At 35.1% G+C, this 12,726-nt stretch overlaps 1 protein-coding gene across 9 annotated transcripts in view; it reads right to left on the reverse strand.

Annotated features, from left to right (window-relative positions):
• Positions 1 to 12,408, reverse strand: part of LOC113048222 (membrane-associated guanylate kinase, WW and PDZ domain-containing protein 2-like) — a 202,626-nt gene extending 190,218 nt beyond the window's left edge. For 3 of the 9 annotated variants that reach the window (XM_026209868.1, XM_026209871.1, XM_026209872.1), the window contains exon 1: positions 11,703 to 12,408. In XM_026209868.1, coding sequence (XP_026065653.1) covers positions 11,703 to 12,093 — 391 coding nt within the window. In that variant the 5' untranslated portion in view covers positions 12,094 to 12,408. The remainder of the gene's footprint in view (positions 1 to 11,702) is intronic. The other 6 variants (XM_026209866.1, XM_026209864.1, XM_026209865.1 and 3 more) reach the window with 5 other exon arrangements.
• Positions 12,409 to 12,726: the final 318 nt, after the last annotated feature.

A 12,726-nucleotide genomic window follows, 5' to 3' on the forward strand; every position in this document is an offset into this window, starting at 1 on the left:
ATCACATTAGCATAATAAAAAAAAACTCTAAACATAATGTAACAGTAGGCCTATTTATGTTTCCATCCAGTTGTTTTTATGCATGAATTAAAACATCTGGAAACACTGCAAATTCACAGGTGGAGGTGTACAGGCTAAGATATGGCTAAAAACTAAATATAAATGTGACGTAGCAGCTGCCCAGAGAGTGATGTTCCTCTATGTACAGAAACGCCCTCTCAAAAACATCTGGATAAATTCAAATTCACAAAATTCATTTCTGAACCTCACTCGGACATATTATTTTGGTATAATATGACATTAACATTTGTAAGAAATGATGCAAGACAAAGAAATTCACAATATAGCTTGCACTGGAACAAAATAAATACGTTCTGTGACTTTAGCGGGACAAAAGTAACAACTGTTACTTTCGTCCCGACAGGAACTCCTGACATTTAAACTCGATTTAATTTTATATATTAAAAAAAAAATGAAAATGCAAACTTTAGGATGTGTTAAAGCACTAAATAACCTGTAGATTGATCATTACTTTGACACATGAAACAAGAAAAACAACACGAATAATAAAAAAAAAATTACCGCTTCAATAATTTACTTTTTGTACTCGAAAGCCGTTTTACGGACCTAACTTCGGGAAACGATGAGGAAATCACATGCAGAAATTGCTGTTTGTCTAAGTGAAATTAATTAAAAAGGAAAGTTGTTTTAAGTTGATTAAACTCAAAAGACAAGTCATTTTCTTTAGAATTCACCAATTAACCACAAATATAAAACCAATAGCATTTACATTAACAAAGTAAATTTGGTACTGTCCACCTGTACTGTATACATTTATATGACCAAACACTTGAGCTGCCAACTAATTCGAATAATGTGGGAATCATAGAGTTCACAAACAGCAGCATACCAACGGTGTATGGAGGAATGGGGCAGAGAGGTAAAAGGAGGAGAGTGATCCCCTTTCCCACGTTTCATTAGAATAACTGTGTGTTCCTTTCATGTGAGAACAATGACAACCCATCGTTGATGGTAATATATGCAGAGATGGGCTCCTCACATGGGCCCAAAGGCCTAAATACCAGTCCACCCATTGTACCACTGTACTACAGGTCCATCCTAAAGCTCTCATTCAACACTCTATACCTTACACCATTCATTCAGAGCTCGTTTATATGGATTTTAATTCATTAGACAAGTACAAACCATTGAAAATGCAGAATATGTTAGCCAATCATGGTCTAGCATAATTTTTTTTTATCATTATCACTATTCATTCAACCAAAACACTGACACCACATGTGAGGTCTTAACACAACAGTGATTTCAATATATCGATAATGTTGGATATTCTAAAATGTTTTTACCTTCTCTACATGAAATTCTCTGAATAATATTAATAATAAAAACAATATTCAAAGCAATCTACTGCACTATGTGCTGTTACATTCTGTTTCTAAATCAGGGCACTTTCAGTGAAAGATACCTATTCTTGGTACAAACCGTGACCTCCATTCAAATCCTTACTTCTAGTCAGACTTGTTTTGTGCTTGTTTTGAGTTAATCAACTTATTTAATCATGTGAGCTCTCAACAAGCAGATACGGCACTGGTAAACAAAGCCTCCTTAGTTCTATGCCAAGCCAACAACGGGACTCACATACTTCAGATAATACAGTAGGCATTAATTAAAAACAGACAGATGCAGGGAGGAGGTAAATATGTGTGGGAAAGAGGAGGTGGAGAGGAGGCAGGAGAGAAGAAGCTGACTGTGAGTAAAGGGAAAGATGGAAGCTTTATTTGCGAGTGGACACATTATGTGGCACATGATGACCTGATTCTGAGAGACTTTGTGAGACTCAGCAGAAGAAAACTGTACTCCCTTAACCTCTAATTGCTGAACACCTTCTTTAAAGACCCTAAACACATACACGCGCGCACACACACACACACACACATACACACATATACACACACACACACACACACTGTTTACTACCATATTTAATACAAAACCAAAGCCAAGAAATCAACCTTTTAAAAAAGGCCCAATAATAGAACACCCCGGAAGTAAACTATATTGATTTAGATGGGAGTTCTTAATGACATTTTCTCACTTATGGTACATTTATGTATGGCGCCCCTAAAGGAATATGGTGATGGGAAAAATATAAGATTGGACGAAAAATGATCCAACAATACTATTGCAATTTCTTACAAAACTTCTGCATTCCCCGAGAAGGTTTGAGTTTGCTCGCAAAACATTTGTGATGGAAATAATGTAATATAAGGTGAGAGGAAAAACTAGATTTCTACGCTTTTGCAAGCAATTGCAAAGTTTCTTGGGAAATTCTGTACTTTTGTGAAGGCATGCGAAAACTTTTGAAGGCAAATGCAAGGTTTCTTGGGGAACACAAAACACTTTTGCGAGAGCACTCAAAACGTTTTACGAGTAAATGCAAGTTACTTTTTTGAGTACATTACAAGTTTTGTAAGCGAATGTGAAAACTTTTGCGAATACTTTAAAGAAGGCATGCGAAAAAATGTTAAAGGCAAATGCAAGGTTTCTTGGGGAACGCAAAACACTTTTGCGATAGCACTCAAGAAGTTTTACGAGTATATACAAAAGTTACTTTTTTGAGAACATGAAAAGTTTTGTAAGTGAATGTGAAAACTTTTGCGAATACTTTAACGAAGGCAAGCGAAAAGTTTTGAAGGCAAATGCAAAATGCAATCATATATCTCATTTTTCTCCATCTCCATGTTCCATAGTCGGCTCCATATTTAGGAATCAAAGTTGTCTCTGTTTCTCCTATAATTTATAAGATAAAACAAACCAATTAAAATGCAGCATTGTTGACACAGTAGAGCAATACAATTAATGGGAATCCCAGATCAGTGCTTCAAATGTTATGTTATTGGCCTGCTTCAAAATTAAATTTAACTGTAGATTAAAAACTGTCTATATAAGGAATTGGGAAAACGTGTGCAAGGGAAAAAAAACCCTATTGAGCTCTTAGGAGAAAGATCTGACCAGACTAGATGCTCTATGAGTTCAGAATCAAATGACTGTGGTGATTATGTCATAGGGTAAAGCTTTAGATGTTGCTGTTTTTCATTGGCAGGATTTGCTGACCACAAACAGCTTGGTGCCAGAGTGATAGAAGTACTGTGAGAGAGCTAAAAGTAGAGCATGCAATGTTATTTTTTCAACTAAAGAAGCCTGCCGAAGTCTACAGTAAATTCCACTGAATATAAATCTTTCTAACCCACATGGCAACAAGAGGTGGGCAGATTTTGATAAACGCCATCTTCACTGTGAAAGGGTGTGATTCATAGAAATGACGACAGAAAACCATCTGCCTGAAGCTCAATTTGAGCAGATACAAATATATAAAAAAGAATAAACAGTTAATTTCTACATCAACCTTTCTGTAGAATTAAATTATTAGCATCCATTATATAGAATCCTAATCTCAGAGCAAGTGGGCGAACATTTTTCATTCCACTGACAGTAAGAATTAAGCTTGTCTCATCCGCAAAGTTATTAATCATAAACCTGTATATGCTGAACAAATTACTTTGTTTTCGACTCAAACCTTGAAACACAAGAGCAGAATTTAATCGGTCCCTATTATGCTCATTCACCATTATGAAAAGAAACTGCTTAAAATATATAACATTCATTACATTGTATATGTATATATATATATATATATATATATATATATATATATATTCAAAGATCTAGTCTGGTCCAATTGAATAAATCTTAAGTTTGAGTTCATAAAAGGAGCCCATCTTCATTTGTCCATGGCCTTCTTCAATTACAGTCGAAATGAATAGGATACAAACAGACTCCCTGAATCACACACACACACACACACAAACACACACACACACATACACACACATTTGTATTGATTGTGGTCAATCCTTTTCCCGTGAATCATCAGTTCTTTCTCAAGCTGATTTTATTTATATCTCCTGATATCTGTCTTCTTGAAGCAAATATAAGCACACAAAAAATAAAGCTATACCACAAATTGAACATTAGGGGACTTTACTTTCTAGCGTTTGTTTTTTTTTTTTTATATATAAGTTTTTAAGTATTTAAAATAAAAAATAAGAATTAGTTTTCCATGCCAGTTTATACCCTATTACTGTTGTTTCCGCTACTGATTTTGATACGTATGTAGATACGTATGTATCCCACAATGCAATGAACACATCTTGAACTTCCAATTTCAAATTTTAGCAGCCAGTTTTATTTTATTTTTTGGCTAGTGTTTTAATTTAACAACATACAATAAGCTTATGTGACAACAATGTACAATACTACTGTTTAAATGTTAGCCTGATCAATGCCAAATATTAGGATACAAATTCTGGCTGATAGGAAAACTTATTTCAACTTACAGTATGTCAGAAAAACGATAAATAATCAAATAATTATATACATTTTTGTTATAAATTATATACCTATTTGTTTAAATAAATAAAAAAAACACACACCTCTAAAATAATTAGTTTTAAATGCTGTTGATTTATGCATCACAATAATATAAGGCAGAGTTAAAAATGTATATTTGCTAAAGATTACATTTAACATTGTTATAAGATTATTAATGTTTTTTAGGCAAATAAAACAGAGGATGTTTAAGAGATTTAGTTAGAGAAGTCTTACACATTTCTATTAAATGTATTATATATATATATAAAAAAACACTCTAATATTAGACTATAACTGACATAACATTGACATATTGTGCATACCTGTAAAAAAAAAAAAAACGGTAATTTGCACACAGTTGTAAAGTATGAAGTATGCTACAATTCTAAACAAAGCCTTCATTTTCACAATATGCATATTTCCCATGACACTTCTGGCACACAGTTTTGCTAAACCATTATCTTCAGTCAGATGGCAAACAGTTATGCACTAAAAAGCACCCTTGTGGGAGGAGGTGCCACACTCTCATTGATAGTTTTAGAAATTAATTAGTTTTAAGCTTTAGGAATAGCAAATTAAAGCAGAGGACTGCAGATCCTTGAGTGATGGCCTCATGTGGAAACATGATTCACCAACCACAAATGCAACCGCACAATAGCTTTCCTTAACAAACATGCTTCTCAGAGGAAGCTCCGCTCAAAATGATCCGTCTCTCTCTACAACACTGCTCATCGCTGATATCCAGCAACACGAGACACAAAAGATATGATTCTGCTTGACTCAGACATACCTCTCCCAGAACTGGGATCAGATCTCTTGGCTGAGAAACAGTTTTCTCCATGTCTGTCAGAGTAACGGACGTGGTGACACGGAGACTTGCATATCTTCCAAGATGAAAGTTCCACTCGAAGTAAACTGTTCAAACTCAAGTACTGCAAAATGTCTTTCTCTGCAGGTGATTTAATTTGAAGTGAAATAAAATCGACCCAAATGTACCTGCTAATCGAATAAATTCAGACCGATGAATCATACGTCCTTGAGCAAGGTTACGTGAACAAGCAGACAGCCATGGAGGAGTGATAAATTGGCATGACTGTAAAGAAGCAATGGAGCTTAACACACACACACACACACACACACACACACACACACTCACAATTCAACAGCAGCAATATGGCACTTTATTCTGAAGGATCTATCTATCTATCTATCTATCTATCTATCTATCTATCTATCTATCTATCTATCTATCTATCTATCTATCTATTTATCGTACTAGTCCTAGTAATATAACTTCTTACACATTCACTCTGTATTATGCCAAAAAGTAACTCAAGTCAAGTGTTTTCAAATCAAGTGTGAGTGCAAACCTCTGGCAGAAAATCTGCTTGATTTGTTGGCCCACTCAGACACGCTCTTACTGGAGTAACCTTTATTCACTTAAGATTCACTCTCACACAAATACTACATCAGCCACAAACAAATTATAGGCAAACCCAATAAGCCACTGAGAAATCACCCAGTGCCCTCATACAATGCAAAGTGACTTAAACAGGATATTGAGTTAAGACACATGGTATTGCATGCAGTGATTCTTGGTGAGATAACATTGTACTTAGAGAAGTGTTCCATTAAATTCAAACTTTTTTTTTAATTAGTTAATAAAAATACATCATAAAAAGTACATCATACAAAATAAAAAATGCTTAAAAATATAGATCCATTTAATTAGAAAACTGTATTTAAACATGCAAGATCCCACTGTATTTATGTATATATAGGCGGTAAAATACTTCTCAAAATTCTGCAATATTTATCGTAAAGCTGCTTATTTCAAACTTTTTTATTAATATATTAAATTAAATATGATATGTGTGTTCTTCATTAGTTCTTCAGTAAAAAACTAAACTAAAAACAATGGTTATTGATTTGCAAATACTATTTAATGATTTAATTTAATTTATATATATATATATATATATATTAGTTAACATTATTAACCACTTTAGTTAACATAAACTAACAATGAACAATACTTCTATAGCATTTATTATTCTTAAGTGATTTTAATTTCAGCATTTACTAATGCATTATTAAAATCAAAAGTTGTGCTTGTTAACATTAATTAATGCACTAGGAATTAACATGAACTAACAATGAATTACTGTATTTTCATTAACTAACATTAACAAAGAGGAACAATTACTGTTACTGTTCATGTTAATTCAAACTAATAGACTAATAGAATTAACTAATATAACTTTATTGTAAAGTGTTATACATTAGTGGTGTGAAAAGTACTAATGTCAGTACCAGTTGGTACTTAAATGTAAAAAAAGTGACGAGACCAGCATTTCACGTGTGTCACAGATATGTCAACAATGATCATCGCTTCACACTCTTCACCGTGTGCTTACACAGATACACACGGGAGCGATTGAAAGCTGCGTCTATCAGCGGATCCCTAATATATCTGCTCATTGACGGATCCGCTGATAGATGTGACTCCCTTGAGAGAACCTCCCACTTGAACGAAAAGTGCAAGTCTATGGAGAGGAAGTGTTAAAGGGCAACGACTTTTCCATTATCACAGACTACGACCCCTCTCATGGGCGCTGCACAATGCAGACTGACAATAAGTAAAGTGCTGAGGGTGAAAGACAATTTCAGATCAGCAGAGGTCCAGTATTCCCTTACCACTGCTGGATTTCTGGGTGACTGCATGCACATCATTACTGCATGAGCACCAGGACGCCATGCATTCACCTGGGAGAAACAACCCGGATAGATTTATGACAAGACAAGCATTCATGGGTGAGCTGCTATAGAGATTGAGACTATAAATGCGATACATCGCTCTCATTTTACTTTCACTTTCACTTTCGAGATTCGCGATCACAAGGACTCTATAGGGACTGACAGTACTTACCACACATTTGACAATATAGGTGCTTGTCATTGGTTCTCAGGATCTGCAAATCATTTGACGAATCAAATCATTGGAGGATCACCCCTCCTCCCGCCCCCCATGTCATCGTCCATCACAATGTTTCACTATAGACATCGCCCGACCATAATTTGCACATATTGTTGCTATCTGGTGGCTATGGTGTTCTGAATGGTATCTAGAGAGCCTTGCTAGGGGTTTGATAGGTTGTTCTTGTTTATTTCTAGGTGGTTGCTAACCTGATGAAATCTAAAAATATATCAAAAGTTAAGTCATTGCTTCAATGTAAGTCTTAGTTTTATCATTCACCACCAGTTTAAATTCATTTTCTAATGGCTTTTCAATTAATTGGATTTGTGAATGAAACTTTTTGAAAAACTAATTTTTAACCATCTTCTCTTTTCTCAAAATGACAACGTAATACAATAACGACAAAAAGTCATGATGACAACAAAATTTGGACTTTTATGTCATAATAGGTATCTCAAATCATGCTTTAGTAAATTATAACATAAAAGTCATAATTCTGAGTTTTTAACTCATAGCTTACTATTTATTTAATAATTTAGACTTTTTTGTCTCGTTATGACTGAAAATCATGGTTTGCTAGATCACAATTATGAGTTTGACTTATGTCATAGTTATGACTTTTTATTTCACGACCTTATATCTCAATTGTGAAAATTGTGCTATGGTATATTATACTGTAATTGTAAGATAAAAAGTCATAATTATCTCCGTATGAATTAGTATCTCATAATTTTGAAAAGCTTGCTTTCATAAATTATAATTATGACATAAAAGTCATAATAATGATGTAGTATTTCATAGACATTTATAATTATAACTTAAAACATTTTGTATCACAATTATATCTTTTTATGTCATGACTGTGATTTACCAGAGCATGATGTTTTTTCCTACGTATATGGCGAAAATAGGCTTCCATATAAACAACATATAAACGAAATAAAATAGTTCACAAAAAAAAACTTTTAACTTAAATTGATTTAACTATAACTTTAATTCAGTGGTTCAGTGACTCACGAAAGTTACTTGTTTCCACCTACTGATTTAGCAATATAAGTATAACCTGCAGAAAAGACCAGTAAATTAAATTGAACTGATGTTTTTGGTAAACAGGTTCAAAATCAAGCCACTGAAATATAAATTTAAAAAGAATCACACCACTGGTTTTCGAGTCTTTCTTAAAAAGCTACATGATTTGAACTATCATTGCTGTAAGTAACACAAAGGCCACAGGACGGGCCGTTTCTTTTTACTTAGTCTGGTGAAACGGATCTAAACTCATGCCAAACTGAAGTCCCTAGGTTTATAGATGCCACAACCGCACTTCATGCATGATGTCATGCTTTCCGTTTGCTGTGGTGCCGGCTCCATCACAAGGCTTTTTTTTCCTGAAATAAATATTTCTGGTTAAGGTCGCCAACCCCCATGAGCTGAGTAGCAGAAAATGTGCATTTGCTATCGGCGATGTCACATCCTGGTTACCCCTTGGTGTGGTTTAAACAAGCATGCGGCCTACCGCTGGCCCTGAACGTTTATGAAAGTGGCAGGTCGGGCAGTGGGTGGAGAGAGGCACATGAAACACAGAGTCCAGGGTCAGAGAATACAGGAAACAGGAAAGAAAATATCCAGAAGCGTCGTGCATTAACCCATCAATTCAGCTGGCATGATTATAATTACATCTCCTAATCTGAAATTAAATTTACAATTATAACTGGCGGCTGAGAGCTGATAATTTATGTCAACCTCATATCATCCTACCTCAAGGGGATGAATGAAACATGAATACAATAATGTGCTGTGCCATAATTATAATATGTAACAAAACTACGTTTAAAGGTCGGCTTGCAGCACTTCAAAGTAATATAAAAAATGATTTTGTCAACCGGTCTCGCTGATAATTCAAAACCCAGACATCAAAAAGTTGGCCAGGTCATCCCGGGAGGCTGTGTAAATGTGTGTGTGTGTGTGCATTTCACAACCTGTTATTTCACAGATGAATGCTACAGACATCTCATCTTAGGGTACTTACCTAGGCATCTGACCATATCGACCACAGTTCTGTGTCTGCCCTACTACTGTGTCCAATGAATATCAAGTAGGCCCCTGCTACTGCACTCGAGAAAGAAAAATATTAAATGAAACGCTTCGATAGAAATTCTAACTTTTTGAAGTATGTGTATGAAGACATTGACACTATATATAGCACACACACACACACACACACACACACACACAAAGCAGTCTCTTTTTTTCATAATAATGATTTAGCTTATCATAATCTCATTGCATTACTTAAATAATAATGAAAAACCTCATAATTAGTAGTTATGTCAAAAAATTTGAAATAATAGGGAAAACAATTTAAATGGAGTAACTATGACTTAAATTCTCATAATGGAATAATTTCTCATTATAAGTAAATAAGATAATAATAATAATGTTAATAATATATTTTCATTATCATGAAGTTTTCTTATTATTATGAGAGGTTAAGTCATAATTATGAGAAAGTGTATCATTTTTCATTTGTTTGTCTAGTTTTATGTATTGGAAAACAACACTGGACAACCAACTCATATCTTATATCTATCACATTAGGCTATATATGGCTTTTCATTTCAAAATTGAATACAAATGCAAGATTAGTCTCATCTTTATAAGATCTTAAGTCATTATTATGAGAATGTTACTGCTTATTATGAAAGAGTAGGCTAAGTCATTATTAAATTAATGTTTCTCATTAATATGACTTGAATGCTGGGACAGAACCAGGCTTCCGAAGTCCACAGAACTGTTTCAGGAATAAATGTTAATGTCAAATTTACCAAATTCTACATTATTCCTGTTCATTCTACTTTCAATATAATATATAATAAGTTTCTTCTGATTGTGAAATATTAACTTCATTATTATGAGAACTTTCTTTTTATTATTATCAGATGTTAAGGAAGTATTATGAGAAATTTCTGAATGTAATGAGATGCTCATTATTATGGCACATTAACTCATAATTATTAAGAGAAAATATCTAAATATAGTTAGGTTGCTGAGTCACAATTATAAAAATAGTCCTCAGAAAATTTCAGGTGGGGGAAAAAAACATTGCTACTGTTGTTTCATTTTTATTTCTAGAATACTGAGATACTGTTTTGTCTAAGATACTGTATACAGGGTGGAAAGTATAAGGTTAGACTTGATTATTTTATTGTAATACAATACATTTTGAATAAAAATAAATAAAATAAAAATATGTACATTTTACACGTTTTGTTTAAAAAATAAATAAATAAAAACTGTCAGAAAGGGGTCATTTTCATGGGATTGTCATAATTGTGGGTTCCTTGGGAGCAAATATTTCTAACCAATTGCTCTAGAAGACATTTACTGATGGAAGGTTTTAAAATGCAAAAAAAAAAAACAAAAAAAAAAAAACAGCTTGTCAAAGGAAAGGAATGCCACGCTCACATGCTCAACCAGTCATCTTCAAGAAGCTAAATTGCTTACAATTATGGGTCTGTAACTAAAGAGAAAGGACAAGCCACTTTGTCTAACTAAACTGGCATCATTCATGACAGTGTGATTGTGAGGTTCAGACACAGGCCTTCTGGGAAAATAGTTATGTCATGATGTATTTCGGAACCGTGGCACACCCACAAAGACCGGATTACAGTCTGATAACAAAACCTAAGCTGAAGGATAACGGAAAGATAACCCTTCGGTGTCAACAAAGAAGCTCAATTTAAGTAAATGCAGCAAGAAGTTTACAAACATTGAACAGTATAAGGTGATACGGTAAACGTGACGATGACGCAACATCAGTACCACGACGCGCTCCTGCAGCGAAGGACACGCCCCCTTTCCCAGAAACACAGTAACTCCGCGTCCGTGGCAACGAACCGACTTTCACACGCGAGTCCAAGCAGTTGTGAAACTCCAACCACACCAGCACTTTCTTCGTATGTAACATTTGGATTCAATGTGACACACGGGACACGCAAAAGTGCACGCTCACGTGAAAATACGTTAACAAACAGGTGTAATCTAACAGATGTTGTTTACCAGTCGCATGGTTCCTATGTTTTTATTAGCCTAAAATAAAAGTGTGATAACTTGCTAAAAATAAATAAGTAGTAGACCAGTCTTAGCTTTATATGTTTAATAACATTAAAAACTAAATAAATAAAAGTCAGAAGCACAATAACTAAGTATGCCAAACCCGGTCAAATTTGGGCACTTTTGATGAACTTTACATGTAGATGAATGTTAAACTGACCTTGCCTGACACACTTGAGGCGGACAGGGTCTTTGCAGTGTCTGACCACAGCCCACACATCCCTGATGGTCAGTCCGGCCACTGGAGTATCATTGACCTCCAGAAGGAGCTCGTCCTGGTGCAATCTGCGCCTGTCCGGTTTCACCTCTCCAATCACGGGGAACTGTCCATTCTCCGCGCCTCCCTGCAGCTCGAACCCGAGATCTACGCTCGGACCCCTCAATAACACAACCTCGTGGACTCTGTTAGTCCAGTGACTTTTCTTCTTCAGGCTTTTGGACATGTTTGGAGTTGTTAATGCGACAGGAGAGCAGCCATAAAAGCGCGTAATCCGTTCAGTCGGCTCAGTAAAGTTGCACGATCCGTCTCTGTGGATGGTAAGAGTCTCCATATCAGCAGCAGATCCACGGCAGCCTCTTTAAAACTGCTGCACTAACAGTGATGTCCGACTCGCGCGGTTCTTTGTGATGACTCGTCCGAACCAACCAACTCGCTAAGCGTGTGTGAATCATTCGGCTGTAAGGTGAACTTTGAGTATAACTAACGCAAGTAGGGTAAAACATTACAAGTTTACACCAGTAAGATAGACGAAAACAGTGTGATTGACATTTCATTAAAGAATCACTATAAAATAATTTCATTAAATACGATTTTCACACACACACACACACACACACACACACACACACACACACAACACACACACAAATACTCCAAATGCTGCGTGGATACTGTTGGAAAAAAAATGATGACTAGATTTCGGTAAATTGTTTTTAGACGGTTCTTTGATACTTTATACACTCCAAAAACACCCAAATTGACTTATATGTTTGCAGCAAATCAAACAACAAATCAAATGAATCAAATGAGTCGAAGTTAAACGAAGCGTCCTCACGAATCGATTCGCTTACGTGACTCGGACTTACTAACACTGCACTTGAGTGAGTGAATCCAAACTGCTCAGGAAACTGAAACGGATGTGATGTGAGGAGGAGGAGAGAAGAGACGCTTCCCGCTGGAGAAG

The sequence above is a fragment of the Carassius auratus genome, chromosome 29 (genome assembly GCF_003368295.1).
Source record: "Carassius auratus strain Wakin chromosome 29, ASM336829v1, whole genome shotgun sequence".
In the NCBI taxonomy this organism is placed as follows: domain Eukaryota; kingdom Metazoa; phylum Chordata; class Actinopteri; order Cypriniformes; family Cyprinidae; genus Carassius; species Carassius auratus.